The sequence below is a fragment of the Petromyzon marinus genome, chromosome 28 (genome assembly GCF_048934315.1).
Source record: "Petromyzon marinus isolate PM22_M1 ecotype Great Lakes invasive population chromosome 28, UKy_Petmar_22M1.pri1.0, whole genome shotgun sequence".
NCBI lineage: Eukaryota > Metazoa > Chordata > Hyperoartia > Petromyzontiformes > Petromyzontidae > Petromyzon > Petromyzon marinus.
This window is the reverse complement of record NC_133694.1, coordinates 4,718,517-4,735,263: the sequence shown is the minus strand read 5'-3', so window position 1 is coordinate 4,735,263 and position 16,747 is coordinate 4,718,517. Positions and strand designations below refer to the sequence as shown.

Genomic DNA, 16,747 nt, shown 5'->3' with positions numbered 1-16,747 from the left:
TTGGCACAGGGGCGATCCATTTGTAGACGCCCCGCGGATCTGTACTCGAAAACGTTCACGTCGAGTTTTCAAAACGGCACTCGACAGATGAGCAATGGGAAAGCTCGCGCGGACGCGTGCACACCGTTGCCCACTGTTGCGCAGCACTGCCGACGGCCGAGTTGCACGCGTTTCGATATGCGTGTGCACATACGAGGGTGATCCGTTTTAACACGTAGGAGGCTTTCACGAACCCGATATTAACCCCCCCACCACCCGACACAGCCGATTGGTGAAGTTTGTCATGTAAACGGAAAAAAATCAGGCGACAGCCAGTTGTAATCACTGGCGAAACGTCATACTCAGATTGTAAATGGTGGGGGTTTACTCTCCAACGCACCGGTGTGCTGTACTAGTAACGCATTGGCATGTTCTGTTAACGTGACAAACCTTATTAACTGGCTGTGTCGGGTGGTGGTGGGTTTAACGACACACTTATATTCACGTGATCTAACCCATGAAAAAACTATCGTGGACAAGGTGATTCATTTGCAGATATCCCACTGATTCGAATGCCACTCTCAAGTGTTTGCTAAAGCGATGGCTCCGTACCTTGTGGAGTTTCTTACAAATTATATTCGCGGCGTATCTACAAATGTATCGGCATGTGTACGCACTTGCATATCAATATACTACGCACAAACATGGATTCATTTGCAAATATTGTCGGTCAGATGTAAACCTCTGCAAAGAAGAGTTGCGTGTACTCCACAGAGGTAGGTAGGTAGGTCAGTAGTTGGGTTTGTGGGTGGGTATGATCGGTGAGCAGGTAAGGGAGGAGGGTTGTGCGAGTATGCAGGTGGGTAGGTAGGTTCTTATTTTGCGAGATTATACACACACCTCAGTAGGCCGCACCTGTATATAGGGTCAAGAAAGAAGGGGTTGAGATGAGCAAAAGGAATTGACGAACGCTGATGCATCTGCTGCTGCTGCTGATGATGCTGCTGTTGTAGCTGCTGCTGATGCTGCTGTTGTTGCTGCTGCTGGTGATGATGATGCTGCTGCTGCTGGTGATGATGATGGTGCTGCTGCTGCTGATGATGATGGTGCTGCTGCTGTTGGTGGTGATGGTGGTGCGACCGCTGGTGGCGCACGTGACCGGGCGCGTGCCCGACTTTGGGCCCGTCGCTTGGCAGCTTTTGCTTGCCGCCTCCGAACATGTGGTTGAGGCTCTTCCTGGCCACCTCCGACGACGAGGAAGACGAGGAGGAGGCCACGGCCGCGGCCGCGGCGGCGGCGGCGGCCGCCGAGTGCGGGAGCATCGGGTGCGGGGGGAGGCAGCAGCCCCCCTGCGCTCCCCTCGTCCGTCCGCCGGTGCTGAGGTCGAGCGGCTGGTCGTCCCGCTGATGCGCGGCGGGGGGCCGCGCCGGCGCCGGCTTTGACGCTGGCGCCGGCGGCTGCCTGGCCTCGTCCTTGCGCTTGGCCGCCACGCTCAGGTCGAAGGGCGAGCCGGCGTCGGCCTCCGCCGGCACGCTCTTGCCGTGCGCCCTCTCGGTGGGGGACGGCGACTTGGGCTCCGTCTTGACGACGACGGCGGCGGCGGCGGCGGCGGGCGGAGGAGGGGCGGCGGCGGCGGCGACGGCGGCGGCCGCCTTCGGCTCGGCGATGGGGAACACGGGGTGCGGCAGCGGCGACACGAAGGGGAACGAGAACATGGGCGTGTAGGGGAAGGCTCGGAGCTGCTTCTCCGGCATGCCCATGAACCCGGGGCCGAAGTACTTCTCCGCTATCGAAGCGATCGCCTTGATCGAGTCGTTGGTCGAGTCGGACCCGTTGTTGTCATCCGCCGGCGGTGGCAGAAACGCCAGGTGATTGTTCTGCGGCATTCTGGCCGCCACGGAGCCGCCGGCGCCGCCGGCGCCACCGCCGCCGCCGCCGCCGCCGTTGGTGAGGGCGGGCGAGTCCCCCTGCTTGGAGCCCTGCGCGCCGTTCACGGGGTTCTTCCTCTTGGTCTTCTCCTTGTCGCTGTCGCTGTCCGCCTCCGAGCCGGTGCTCGTCTGCAGGTCGTCGCTCCCCATGGGCGTGCTGGTGGCCTCCAGGTCGGAGCCGTCCGACACCTCGCTGCCCTTGTCGTTGAGCTTCTCGCGGGGGGACCTCTCCGTCCTCCCGGCGCCGTCGCCGCCGTCGCCGCCGCCGCCGCCGCGCTCCTCGGAGCGAGCGTGCTGCGGGCGCGCCGGCGCTGAGAGCAGAGCGGACGACACGCTGCCGCCGCCGCCGCCGCCGCCGTGGTGGTGGTGGTGCGAGGCTGCCAGCGACAGCCCCGCCGCCGAGGCGGCCGCGCCCGGGTGGAGCATGGCGTGCGCCACGGGCGCCGCCAGCTTGGCCGCGTCGCCGCCCGCCTGCATCATGGCGCCCGTCGGCGGGAGCATGGGCGGCCGGGCGTAGAGGGGCGACGGGAAGAGGCCCGCGAAGCTCTGCGCCAGCGAGAAGCTCGGCTGCATGCCGCCGGCGCCTGGGAAGCCCGGCAGCCCCGAGTGGTGGTGGTGGTGGTGGTGGTGGCGGCTCGGCCCGAAGTAGCTGTTGAGAGAGGGCGTCACGCCGTGGTTCCTGAGCATGGCCGACGCGGCCTTGTCGAGGGACGGGCCGAGCGACGAACCCTGCGGGAAGATGGCGGCGGCGGCGGCCGCGGCGGCGGCGGCCGACATGGCGAAGTGGTTTTTCCCCTCGCAGAAGCGCCGGTGCTTGTTGAGCGACGAGGTGGTGCTGAAGAGCTGCCCGCAGTCCTTGCACTTGATCTGCGTGCGGCAGTCGGCGTGCATGCGCTTGTGCCGGCAAAGGTTCGAGAACTGCGTGTAGGACTTGTGGCAAACTTCGCCTGCACGGGGGGGAGAGAGACGAGGTCGGTGGGGGGGGGGGAGCAAAGCGAAAGCACAGGGATGAGCGGCTGGCCCCCAGATAACGGTGAAATAATATTAAAGTGCACACTTGTTGCTCCCCGCCTTTTATTTTTCGCCTGGCTCTTGCAGTATGCACAGCTCTGAAAATCGAGCCTGGCGAGCTCATTGAGCCCTTCCTGTTGACAAAAAATGAAATCTAAAATCTATCGTCGGTGACGGAGCCTTCCGTGACCACCACCTTGGCGCCAAGCGACTTTGCAAGACAAAATTGAAATATATAAGCCTCGGTGCATTTCATGGCCGTGCTCAACAAGAAGAATGCCGACAAGAAGAATACGCTGTGGCGACAATCCGCGGGAACGCAGAATGCCGCGGCAGTGGCCGTTTACTTGCCGCGGTGGTGAGGCTTACACGTGAAGGGCTTGACGCTGCTGTGGATGTGCTTGTGCTGCTTGAGGCCGGACGAGGTGGCGAACGTCTTGCCGCACTCGGGGCAGGCATGCGCGCGTGCCCCCACGTGCTGCGAGCGGATGTGGCGCTGCAGGTTGCTGGGGTCCGTGAAAACCTTTTTGGTGGTGGGGGGGGGGGGGGAGAAAAAAGTTTCAAAAGTTACCAAAGTCTTCAGCGGGCGATAGTTTTCGTTTGTTATTTGTCGGCGTTCTTTGTTGTTGACGACGACAGCTCTGCGCTTGGGTCCGTGCCCCCCCCCCCCCCGTGCCCCCCCCCCCCCGTGCCCGGGCCGGCTCGTGGGGCGCAGTGCAGCGTCGCCGCTCCTTCCTGACCACAATGCTTTTTTTTTTGCAAAAGTGCAGTTCCTCCCGCGTCGAGCCCGCATTGTGAAACGCGGAATACGAACGTCGTTACACATTGGCCCCGAAAGTTAAAATCTGTAACGGGCGACGTCTAAGCAAATTGCCCTTCTTCAAAGCGAGTTTTTCTTTTTGTATAATAAATGGAGCATTGCACAGTTGTGGCGCAGAAACAGAAGCATTTGTAAGAAAATGAGACGGGACAATTGTGCTGTGAAGAAGTGACTTTGGCCATAGTTTTTTTTTTGCTACCAGTCAACCCTCGAATTCCTTCCATGGTCATCTTTCCTCTTTGCTTGCCTGGGTTCCAGTTCAAGAATGAACTGTTTTGGTTGTTATCCGTGCACTGCACGGTCTGATGGCAGTCACAGATATACAGGGTGTTTCAAAAAAATGCTAACACTTACATGGGACTATCGGTATTGGTGCAAAATCTCAGAGGAGTTAACAAAACATTTGAAGCACCCTGTATTTGTGCTACGGAGATTTTTTGGAATTTGGGGAAGTCACTGTATGGGGAAATATTATTCAAAAGAGAATTGACTAAGGCTGTTGAAGCAGTGAGATTGTATTTGTAAGTGACAAAGCAAAGCAACGGCATCGTCATCAGCCAGAAGCTCGTATTAATCAAGGAAGAACGTGAGCTGCTGCATCCAGTTCCTGAAGAAACTTCCAGCACGTGCAGCGAAACGTCGGACATTGTGCCGAACAAAACACAGCACAACGCGAAAACACGCGCGAGAGATCTACGGCCCAACTGCGTAAAACTTCCGCAGTAGTAAAGTGCACAAGTGTTATAATCTCCATCAACTTCGCGAAAATAATAATTTGCATTGTTTATCGAGGAATGCCTCACCGAGTCTCAAGACTCTCTGTTAGGAGGGTCCTGCCACATTGGTTGTTGGCGAATTCAACCGATGAGTATTTGACCTGTGGGAGGAAATCAAATGCCCCCCTCCCTACTTCACCAATCCACATTTACAAAAGTGGTGAAGTATGGTCAAACCCCCCCCCCCCCCATGATGGCATGCCATTGGGGAGGTCATAATTCGAAAGTTGAGAGCCAAGAGGCTTTATTATTACTATCATTATATCAATAGTACAAGTACATGACTTACAAATACTCCTCGAACATTAGCTTGGAACACCATTCATCACACATTTTTTTTACACACTCTATTACACTTGCAATGAAACAATTTTTTTTTGTAATCATCGCGGTAACGAGAGGCAGTTAGTCACCGCTGCAGACGCGTGCGTGCGTGTTTGTTTGCCGCAATCGGGAAAAGTCAACGGTGCAGTGCACACGTGCCGCATCCTCCCCCAGCTGGGCTGAAATCAAAAGAGTGTTTTAATTTCAGTTCGCATAAGTGGGACCACTGTCGCCAGCTGATTAATGTAGTGAAATCAAATATGTATCGACGTTCCTTACTACCGCCGCTATTATTATTATTATTTGTACTTCATTCGTCTCCTCCGACAGAGTGGGACAGGGGGAGTGCAGGAGAGGAGGTGGGGTGGGGTGAACCGTTTCAAACAGCCGCGAGTCGTCAAATAGCAAACAAAAAAAAATTCCAAGCTTCGAGTACTTTCTCGAGTGGCCGTTTTATTTATTTAATTTGACAGCTGCGGGCGTCCCTCCCCACACCATGGCCATCATCTGTCCTCCTCGAGCCGAAACCAGCCGTGACTAAGGAGCGAGTCTGCCTGGGCCCCTCGAGTAAAAGCGTTCTCACGCTCTTCGACCGGGGCGAGCAGCGAGCGACTCGTCCCCGTCATCATCGTCGTTATCAATCTCCCCACTCTCCTCCGTGTTCTGACTCGACGCAGCGGAGTACTATTTGCTAATTAAAATAGCTTTTTTTTTTTAATCTCTACCGGGTAAGGCCCACCTGAGCTATCGAGCGCCTTTTTTCAGAAGCGACCACACGTGGAAATTTACAGCGGCCAAAATTTTACGAATGCATGTTGATTCTAGATTTGGAGGGGGGAAAAAAAACAGGGGACTTGGAGAAAAATCCACGCGACCACGGAGAGAGAGATACGCACAATTCCAAATATGCAGGTATCAGGGTGGGGATCGAACCCACGACCTCCTGCATAAAAGTCGAGGGAGTTAACATCTCGCCAAAATGACAAACGACTAATAATAGAGTAGATTATTTGGTGACGCTGCTGCATTGGCAAGTGGTGCACAAGTAGAATTAGCAACAAAAAATTCAACAATTCGTCAATAACACTACAGCCTAAAAATGAAAAAGTATATAATAGGTGACGTTTCGAGCAATGGCCCTTCACAGCACACATGGAGGCCAGAGATAGAGTGAACAAGAAAGGAAAATGAGGTCCCATGTTGTAGAGTGAATAAGAGATGGAGACAGCACTTTATATACAATGGGGCCTGATAAGAAATAAATTAGAAAGACAATCTCTTGATTCACGTAAGTTATGAAATTCCTGGGTCCAAGTTTCATTTCAACGAAATTATAAATTCCCACAATGCACTTGGGGATGAAAATAATAATAATAAGGAACGACGTGGATATGCATTTTATTTTAATGCATTTATTATGCTGGCGAAAGTGGACCAACTCCGTAGGTTTTGAAATAATAAAAGATTTTGATTTCAACACAACTGGGGGAGGAGGACAAGGGGCGCAATACATTGTTAAACTTCATCGCAGTAAAGAGTCCGTACCAAGTGACTAATTGCCTCACATTACTGCGATGATTACAAAATGTTTCTTTGCCATAATGTGCGCTGTGGAGTACTGCATATAAAAAACGAGTGATGATTACATGCGCGCAATGTGACGCTGGGCTTCTTTAGGCGGACAAAACTTGCGCCGCTCGGCTTCCTGCACTTTGATGCAAGGCGCGTTCGGACGCGGAGCATCGTTTGCGAGCGGCACACGGAGGAGGCGGAGTTGGGGTCGGTAGGGCGGGGGAGAGGGGGTGAGAGGGGAGGGAGCGGTGGTTCATCTTGGGGTCACGACCGAAGCTTTGGTCCACCGAGCAGGTGCTAAAGGTCAAGAGCCCTCTTCAACTGTCGGCCCTCCATTCCACCGCCTTTTGTGTTGGCGTGTGTGAAGATGCTCGCTTTTCACACCACGGCACCTCGACATTTGACGATCCATTTAAGGAGAAAGGAATAATAATAATGATTTGCAGCTTTTGTCAGTCCAATCGTGGGTTAAGGCCATGCCGTGCTGAAGTCGTGGGGGTTGTTTTGACTGTACTTCACCACGCTGGTCAAGTGTGGAGTTGGTGAAACGGGGCGGGCCAGGACCAGTTCAGTTGTCACTTGCCACTGATCTTAGCCGTGGTCGGGAAGCGATCTTGGGACTCGGCGAGTTTTATAGCGGAGTGCGCCAACACCGCCCTCCACCAGCAGTCTGTTAATGGGACGCTAAAAATGTTTTGGTGACGACAGCATCGTACATCGTCAAGCGGGGCTCGCCTTGAAGAAAGCCTTCAAGCTCGCTCGTAGTGGTTCATGTCTGGCAATCGTTTTTTCTCCACTTATTCGGACAATTCGGGACAGTTCCCGCTCGGGTTGCTGTTAGAACGAAAAACAAAAGAAAACTCACCACTACCTTGTCACAGTTTTCGCATTCGTAGCGCTTGTTGATGTCGTGCGACATCTGGTGCCTGATGAGGTTCGACTTCCAGTTGAACGCCTTGGGACACTGATCACACTTGTACTCCCGCTCCTCCGTGTGCATCTGCATGTGCTGCTCCAGCCTGGGACGGGGGGGGGGGGGCGCCGACAGGAAAACAAAAGACCCGCTGTGAGCCGAAGCACAAAACGTTGCCGCGTCGCTGCGGGATTGCGCTGGCTGCTGGGTTCATCCGAATCCTAAACTGAGCCGTAAAAACAAAACGATTGTTGTTTTTTTTGAGCTATGTACACTCTTTTTTAGAAGTGACCTGGCCCACAAATGATAGCTCAACAAAGTGGCTTATCACGCGGACATTTATGGCAGCCGAATACTCTGAATGCACATTGATTCGAAGTGTATTGGGAAAACCCGGACAAAAATCCACGCGATCACGGGGAGCACATGCAAACTCCAAATATACAGGGGTCAGGGTCAGGATCGAACCCATGACCTCCTGTATACCAGGAAAGGTAGTTAACATCTCGCCACCGTGCCACCCTCATCCAGTTGGCCAGGTGGTTCATGAGCCAGCACTGCTGATACATTCTGGGTTTGAATATGGGTTTCAGCCTGCCGTGTTTTAAATCGGGTTCTCAAGCAATGAGGGCTGATGGTCCCAGCTTGTTTACAAATGACTGGCAACTTTTTTTTTCGAATGGATTGTGCAAATAACCACTTTTCTGGTGGCAGGGGAGCCTGGCACTGGGACCAAGACCACTTTGCATCTCCGCTGAAAATCGGTTACATTTGCAAAAAGGCCCCGGCTATCCAGACTGCCTTGGATCAGGTGCAATAGACTGGTTGAGCGGCAATGGTCAATTTGGAACGGTGATATGGCGCCAATTGGGTACGCTGCAATCGCAGAGCGGCTTAATTTCAGCTGGGTCTGGCCCGGGTCTGCCACCCGTAAAATATTTCCACATCCGGCACGCCACATCCAGCACACCGTCTCGCTACGGCTGCGGCTACGAGTCGCGTGCCTATTTAGCGCGGGCGCGTGAGTGAGCGCGTGCGTGCGTGCGTGCTCACAAGTACGCGTTGGGGTAGATGCGTTCACACTCCTTGCACTCGTGCAGGGGGCCCTCATTAGCCGAGCGCTCGGCCGCGGCGGCCGCGGCGGCCGCGGCGATGCGGTAGTCGTCGTGAAGCGCTGGGAACACGGACGCGGGCGACGTTGCGCCCGCGAGGCCGGCGGAGGCCAGGCCGTCGCTGCTGTCGCTCGCCGAGCTGCCGCCACCGCCGCCGCCGCCGCAGCCCAAGATGCAGCCGAACTGCTGGTGCTGCTTGAGGACCGTGTCGGACGGGCACAGCTCCTTGCAGTTGCCGCAGCGCAGCTGGCGCTCGTCTGCCACGCGCCGGGGCAAAGCGGGGGTCGCAGGTCAAGCTGGATCGTCGTCGGCCGTAGCGCGGCGCTTGAGCATGTTGGCAATTTTTTGTTGTCACCCTCTTTTGCTTTTTCCAAAGCGCCAAAGCGACGAGATTTGCGTGAGCGGCGTGCCAACTGTGCCCAATCTGGTTGGGGGATTGGCGCATTGTGGATGTCCCTTGGGTCACACGTTCCATCGCTGGATTTTAGTGAGTTGGTGGAGGGAGGAAGAGATGAGTTTGTACCGATCTCCTAGGTAGACTTTGCTTGAGCCATGATGATAATGATGATATCTATTAGGATTACGACAAAGATGATGAGGAAAATTGAAGAATAGTTTTTTAGCACGCTTGGCTAAGTACGGTGCGAAAGAAGTTATACTATTAAATGCGTTAACATTACTTAGTGTTGCCCGAAACTTAGCGTTTTATGTTGATCTTCATATCTGTAAAACATTATTCTTGATATTTGAATCCACGTATTTCTGTGCTATAAAATGTTAAGGTGCAGCACTGTAAAACATTATCTCATGCCACTGCTGGCGGAAGGGTCTATTCCACGGTGATTGGGCGTCTTGGAAAGGGTAATCATATAATAATTATAAACTCTAATTTTCTACAGCGCAATTCCCGAAATGCCTCAAAGCGCTTAACATGTGTTTGTTTGTAAGCCTTCAGAAACGGGTGGTTGTTAAGATGCAATTTAGGAGATGCCCACAGTTCTGTGCCATTGCATTGCTGCCCTCACATTTGTGACCCTCTCAACTAGACTCTTCATCTCCAATTGGCCCAAAATATTTACTCCTGCTCACGACGGGCTGCACGGTGATACGCCACCCTCCCATAACATTTCAAAACCTAGACGTTACAGCGGCCATTTCCCACAGGGCTGGACCCACGCCGCGCGTTCTGCTCTCGTTTTAATGACCGACGGTCTGGCTGGCCGCTCCGTTGCTACATCCCTAAATCTGATAACGCGTTGCCCTTTTCGCACAATGGTGGCGGGCTGGCGGTGGGGGGGCGGACCTCCACCTCGTCGCCTTGGCCCCACGATGTTGTCCCGACTGACCGACCCGGCCCCCCCACCATTGGCCACACGGCTTGCCGGCACAATCGGGGATACACCCACGGGTTTTTTTTCAATTCCTGCCTCTCTCTCCGCTGGCTCTCGCACGGCCGGGCTCGCGAAATACACAATGGGCGTGCGGCACGTGAGACTGAGACGCGCCCACACCTACGCGCACGCGACGGGAGCATGGTGCGGTCGCTGGGAAGGCGTTCCGCCCACACAAATTGGGGACCCCACCCCCTCAAAAATTCCCCCTCAAACTGAATTAGACGGACTGACCGAGATGCCCCAGGTGGGCGTCAGCGGAGATGGGTGGAGGTGTGGAGTTCCCACCAGAAGTGCAACTACCTATTTCAATGGGGGTGGTATGCAGGATAGCGCTGTGCCCCCCCCTCCTCTCCTTTCTCCCGACTCACTTTTACTGAAATGGCTACAGATTATTTAACCCGCACGCTATAACTGTGTAGTACTTTAGCGCACCGTGCATTGGGCTTAGAGGGAGGCAGTGGCACGGCGACCGTATTAATAAAAACATTGAAAGGCGCAATGCTTGCGATTAACTTATCGTGCGTCTTACTTTCACCCCGGTCCCATCGGTCCACGATTTCCTCAAAGGGGGCGGATCGCGCCACTTTATTCTGCTCTATTGATACTACGAGAGCCACAGAGGCGTGAATCGCGCTTGGTCTGCGGTAGACCGCGGGTAATTTTTCGTGAACACCTTTCGTTTTTTCCATGAATTTTGTTTACATTTGTTCACTTGTTTTATCCGTTGATTCGTGGCCGGCTGGGCCCCCTCTGAGTCGCATAATGCTGCCACATGCCCCCACCCCACCGCCCCCCCACCCCCCACACCCCACCCCATAGTTGCGCCCCTGGTTCCCACCTCTCCCGGAGATACCAAGCGATCTGGGAAATATCACGGGGAAGACGAACGTGGGAAATTGGTGGCGGCGGCGGTTGCGGTGGGATGATCGGGGCCAGGTGTGCAGAGTGCCGTGACCACGGTGCAACATGGGGACCCGCAGCGGTGGCGCTGGTGAACGATCGGGGGGAGGGGGGTGGCGGCGGCGGCCTCCGCGGCGGTGAGTTTGCGGTGCATGGGAAGTTAAGAGCGCGTGAGGGTAGAAGCGGGTACCATCAGAAATCCCACCCTGGGACAGGGGCTCGGTGCTGGGTGCCATTGCCTGGTGCTCCACGCCTTCCTCCTGCATGCACAGCAGCAGCTCCTCGCCGGCCTCGATGTCCCTGATCGCCTTGTAGTAAACCTGCACGGGCACACGCGGCGGCCACCGCAAACACCGCGCGTCATTTACGCGACGGGAGGGTCGGAGGTCCCCGAGTTATTACCGGTCGGGGCCGGCCGCACGGCCGGCCGGCGGCAATCTGCGTCGTTATTAATGCGTTCGCGCTGCTCCCTCGGCCCCGACACCTCCGCCACGCCTGCTGCTGCCACCGCCGCTGCCTGCGAGGTGGGCGGTGGGGGGGCACTGATTTATCGTGGCAGAGATGGGGGGGGGGCGTCTGTTCTGCCGTCGCCCGAGAGGGAGAGAGAGAGAGACGCCAACGTCGGGAGCGGCTGGCAGCGGCGGTGACTTGACGCGCGTCTATATACCCGAGTTCCGATCGTGAGCACCTCTGATTAGCACGGTTGGCTTACATACGATGCGAAAGAAGTTATACATACGTAAGTGAGCGATTGTAGCCAGCGTATGCACTTAATGTTGCTGTGCTTGTGTGTGTACCTGGAGTGGTAGTGTAGCCCTTGGAGCGCTGCACTAAGAAAGAGTTCGATTCCAGCTCACGGCCAACACCAAGTTACGGTTATCTCAACCGGTCCTGGGCCTCCCCTAGGTCGACTCAGCCTCAAATTACTACCTGGTGCAGTGTGTAAACATCGCCACTGGGGAGACAAAGGCGGCCGGGAGTGGTGTTGGCCACCCACTCCATCCTGTGCCATTCCGGCCTTCACAGGTGCTCGCTGACAGCACTTGCCCCAACAGGCTGTTAAGGCTATACGGGGGATCTTTGTGTATACCTGCACATGTGCGTGCTGTACACACAGCAGACAACGGTATAACGCACTCCATCACAACACACGCTACCATAACGCACATCGATATAACTACGGCGAGCATACGGACTTCATGTGTGCGTCGCGTCTCCCTGCACTTGACATCCCACAGACACGTGGCGTGCAGCACAGACGATGTACATAAACGGCACGCTTCATCACAACGTATACCCCCAAAGCACCCGTCGCAGGTACGCATCATTACGGCTCGCACAATCGTAGCACATCGCCGTAATTTATAGTGAGAGCATGCGCTTCGTGTTTTAACCGTAGAATCAACACGCGCAGCTGCTTCCACGTAGCGAGCGGCTGTTTTCGCAAATCAATGCCAATGCATCTCTCTCTCTCGCTCTTCGCCGCCGCCGCGTGAACCATTGGTCAAATAACTTTTTGGTGTTTTGATTAATTTCCAAGTTGCCAAACCCGACCCGTTTTGGGCCAGCGCAACTCTCTCCAAAAATTACAATCAACAAAGCTGTGCCACTTTTAACTCCCTCCCCCCCCACTCCCCCACCACCACCCGAGGCAGCATTGGCCAGAAATTATTCCTTGAAATAGGGCCCACGGCCATTATGGGGAACAAGAAAAATCGGCCCCGTTTGCTGACACTCACAGGGCTCCCCCTTTCCCCGTGTGCCTGACTTGGTTTTGCCAGGCCCCGCGGTGCTCCGACTCACCCGCGGGCGCGCCTGCCCGTTGGCTTTTCACCGCGGTTAATAATTATTGCTCACGAAGCTTTAATGGCGAAACTATTTGTCGACGATTTTCTTTTTGTTGTTGCTTTACCTCGGTCGAGTCCGACGATTGCCCCCGCGGGGCGCCGCCCGCCTGGCGATGCGAAACGAACCGAGTCCGAATGACAGACGCGGTCTGAGATGGTTCGGTTTTACGTTATCAGAAGCTGCAAAGTGCCATGAGGAAGGACCACATCTGGCAATTAGCTATGTGCGTACAGTATATAAACATTATTTACCCAAGTTCATAGATTTGGCTGGGGGGGGGGGGGAATTCCAATACCACACCAAAATGGTCTGTTTGAGTTAATGTTTGCCCGCTTTGGCTGACCACAATTGAATCACTCAACAAGAAGAGACCCGATTAGAACATGACTGCAATTTCACAGATTTCCGTCGAACCAGACTGAGTGACTAGAATACATGAAAGAACACCGACCGGAATTTAATACTGTGGCTTTTTAGCGCGAGAGAGAGAGCCCCCTGGTACCCTGGAAGACGCGTCCCCCACTAGGTGTCACCATTGCCACGCGCTCCGCACATTTATTCCGAAAGAACCATTTTTGTACCGGCTCATCAGTCATAGCGAGCACCGGTTCAGAGAGAGAGAGAGAGTCTCTTGATCGTACAGCGCTCGCCATAACAAAAAAAAAACCCACACCATAAAATGCCTCCCTCCCTCCCCTCCCGAAATTAATGACTGCGTCGGAGAAAAGTTACAAAAGAAGCATTTTTCACGCAAAAAAAGTTCCGAGTTTCCAGACGCGAATTGTACTCGAGTGGCCACAGTGTCCCCTTTGGATTAATTTGCAGATATTTCCTGTGCTAGACTTTGCCTTTGGCACTCTTCAACCACAGGCTGCGTCGGACCCCCCTTTACAAATCGTTGGTTTCCTATCTCGTCACTTCCAACATGAAAGCAGTAATATATATTTGTTTCTATGTTTTACTCTTTCTGAGCGCCTCGGATATTTGTTCAAGAAATGACTTTGTGAAACCGCACAAATTGAAAGGAAGTCAACCACGAAATAAGTAATGGGGAAAGTGTTTTTTTTTCTCTACCAAATTGGTTCACTCATTGTTAAGGGCACCACAATGTGTGCCGCTGGAGTTTCCAATGCTCGACTCGGCCTTTGGAATATCTCATTTTAATGGGGTCGTTGAAACACGTCGGATTTAACCTGCGCGCCTAATGGATAGGATTCAACGTTGTGCATTAACTTTCAGATGCTTCAAACAAAACAAAAACGTGTAACAAGTATGATTTGTAATGAGGGCTTCGGTTTTGTTTCCTCCCTTGATACTGTCGGGCTTGCTGGTAAGACATGGAAGGCTGGTATGTGACTCGTAACCACAACACACAGGAAGCAAGAAGGACCCCATCCAGCAGTGGATATACCATTGACTGGGGGAGGGGAGGGAGGGTATGGACGGACGGATGGTTACTTCCAAAGGACGTGCGTGTTTACCAGGAATATAATATGAACATGTTTGCGTAGACAAGTCCAAATTAGATTTTTTTTTTTATATTGTTTACCGGCAACTCTTGTACCCATGGTAAAACGCAGGAAGGCGAGCAGAATCAATGATATAGAACGCATAGGGAAAGAACCAGGAACGGGAAAGGGAAGTGAGAAAAAGAGGAGGAGAGGATCGGAAATGAGAGGAAAAGGATGGAGAAGGAGCGGAGAAATGGGACTAAAGGGTCAGAGGAGATGAGGATCGGGAGGAAGAGGCTGCGTCGGGGCCTTTGACGTCGCTGCTACACGGAGCGACGTCTGTTTAAAACATGTTCATGTGGATTAGAAGGATATATGGGAGCATTATTGTATAGGATTTCTCATGGATAGGCACGCTCGTGTACACCGATGATCGCTACTCCAAGCCGGCCTACCAGCATTCCAGAAAATATATGGGGTGAGAAATTCAATCCCAGAGTGTGCACCATAAGCCTGGAACATCTTACCTTTGGACAACAATGTTACACTCTTATCCCGCTTCGAATTAATATGCAAATGTGTAAATTGCTATTGTTGTTTATCAGTACAATGTTAGAATAATTACCTCTGCACGTGTTGTCAAGGTCCCTGTTATCAGCAAAACTTATTCAAACGGACGTGCTTATTATGGGTTCGATGCAGCAGATAGTTAACCTTTACAAGTATTTAAAACCAGATTAGATCCAATTGAGACACTTTTTCAAGGTAGACATGACTGTTGCGAGAAAAGTATTATTAACAAACGTAAAACATGGGTAATAATAAGTCACGGCTCTTTGCCAATCCAAATCTGGTCTAGGCCACCCCACGCCGTATCTATTTGTCGGTCGCGAGGGTTTCTTTTACCATACTTCACCACTCTGGTGGTTTAGTGTGGGTTGGTGAAGAAGGGTGGGGAATGGTCGATGATGACCGGCTCCGTTAAAGACTCCTCTGTGGTGTTAGCCGTGGCCCCGGAATCGAACTCAGGTCTAGCTGGGCTGCATAGGTGAACGTGAACGCGCCAATGTAACGACCCCCCCCCCGCCACCACCACGCAAAGTACGACAGTACTCTTAAATAGTGTCTGCATGTCGAAGAAGCTCCGTGATGTTTGCGTGACAGTCTGACGACCACGACAGACCGACATGGCTTGGGTGTTGTGCCTTCGTGCACTTTACGAATCTCTGATAAGATGGAGGCATGGGGGGCAGAGCGGGCGGGGGGGGGCACAGCGGGGGGGGGCACAGCAGGGGGGATGGGGGCAAAGCGGGGCGGGGGAGGGGGCAAAGCGGGGGGGGGCAAAGCGGGGGTGGGGAGAGGGGGGGTGGGGGCAAAGCGGGGAGGGGGAGGGGACAAAGAGGGGGGGGGTGGGGGCAAAGCGAGAGGGGGGGTACTTTTGGGGCGAGAGGGGGAACGGAAATTGGCTCAAACCAGCCCGGCGTGCAACGAAGGGCTAATGGCTTAACACAACAATAATAACATTAATCGCGCTTGAGAGCTTTAGAAGAAGAAGAGAGAGAGGCCTGGCGCAACACCGAACACACGCACGCGCGCGCACCCTCTCGCTTAACAATCACGCGGGCTCGCTGAACACTACTTTCGCGTGTTACCTTGACTGGTCGCGTTCAGCGCGGGCCGGTAACAACTGGCTCTGCGGAGTAACCACGAAAGAGGCAGGGAGAGGGGGGTTGGCTGCGTTCACGAAAGTGTTGCCGGCACACCAACTCCTGAGCCGCTTCGAAATCCCGAACGGAGTTCATTCGGTAGCACGTTTATTAACGAGCGCTCGCCCACAAGGGAAGGAGGCGTGGGGAGAGAGGCGGGTGGGGGTGGTGGTGGTCGCTGTCTCATCAAGAACCGCTGACTCGAGTCCTCCCTTCCGCTCTTCCTCTCTCGCGATGAACCGTATACCTCGAGCTGATTTAGCGCAGGATAACGCGCATCATCAGGGCGTCTCGTGCGTGCGTGTGTGCACGTTGGGACTTATTTCGCCCCCGCAGTTGTAGCCCGCGGGCAACCGCGCTAATCGGGAGGTGCCGTGGGCGGAAGGGCAACAAAATAGACTCGAAAAGCAGTTCTGTGAACAGTGTTTACAAAACGTGCATTGGCGTACGTTTCGTAAGCGTATTTGTGCGCATACATTTAGCGCCTATACTTCCAATATACACCTACTACGTATGATACAAAACATAATATACACAGTATAATAATCTAGCTCATTGCAGGTTCCCCCACAAAGCGAACGTTTTGTCCGCATGTTTGAAAATCGACCACACTTTCTGCTACGCGTCTTGTTTGAATGCGTAAAAGATAATAAGAACCGCGTAAATCGCAGCGCGCGTTGCAAGTGAGCGCATGTGTTTTGGGTACTGCTTCGCCACACTGCAGCTCACGAGAACGGGTTACTAACACTCTGCACGCATTCAACACGAGGCGCGTCTAACTCGCAGCCGGTCATCCCACGCGTGCCCTCGCTGCCTTTTACTTAACAAATGTGTTGAAACGCGTACGCTTCGCGCTGTTCAGACTCGTTTAATGTGCGATCAAAGCTGCTCAGAAGCTAAATATTTCTATTTCTTCCCCTTGTAAAACACTACACACACACACAGAGAAAGTCGCCGAAACACTCCAGCGGTTTCGCCCCCCCCCCCATTTATTTGCGTGTCTCTCCTGCGAT

The 16,747-nt window shown here is 53.8% G+C and overlaps 1 protein-coding gene across 4 annotated transcripts in view; it reads right to left on the bottom strand.

Annotated features, from left to right (window-relative positions):
• The window catches only part of LOC116946935 (histone-lysine N-methyltransferase MECOM-like), a 313,772-nt gene that overhangs the window by 28,151 nt on the left and 268,874 nt on the right, over positions 1-16,747 (bottom strand). Inside the window, exons 5-9 of one of the 4 annotated variants that reach the window (XM_032962216.2) lie at positions 10,920-11,049; positions 8,377-8,692; positions 7,276-7,429; positions 3,288-3,441; positions 880-2,854 (exon numbers count right to left, since the gene is read on the bottom strand). In XM_032962216.2, the coding sequence (XP_032818107.2) occupies positions 880-2,854; positions 3,288-3,441; positions 7,276-7,429; positions 8,377-8,692; positions 10,920-11,049 (2,729 nt within the window). The remainder of the gene's footprint in view (positions 1-879; positions 2,855-3,287; positions 3,442-7,275; positions 7,430-8,376; positions 8,693-10,919; positions 11,050-16,747) is intronic. The other 3 variants (XM_032962218.2, XM_032962217.2, XM_032962219.2) reach the window with 3 other exon arrangements.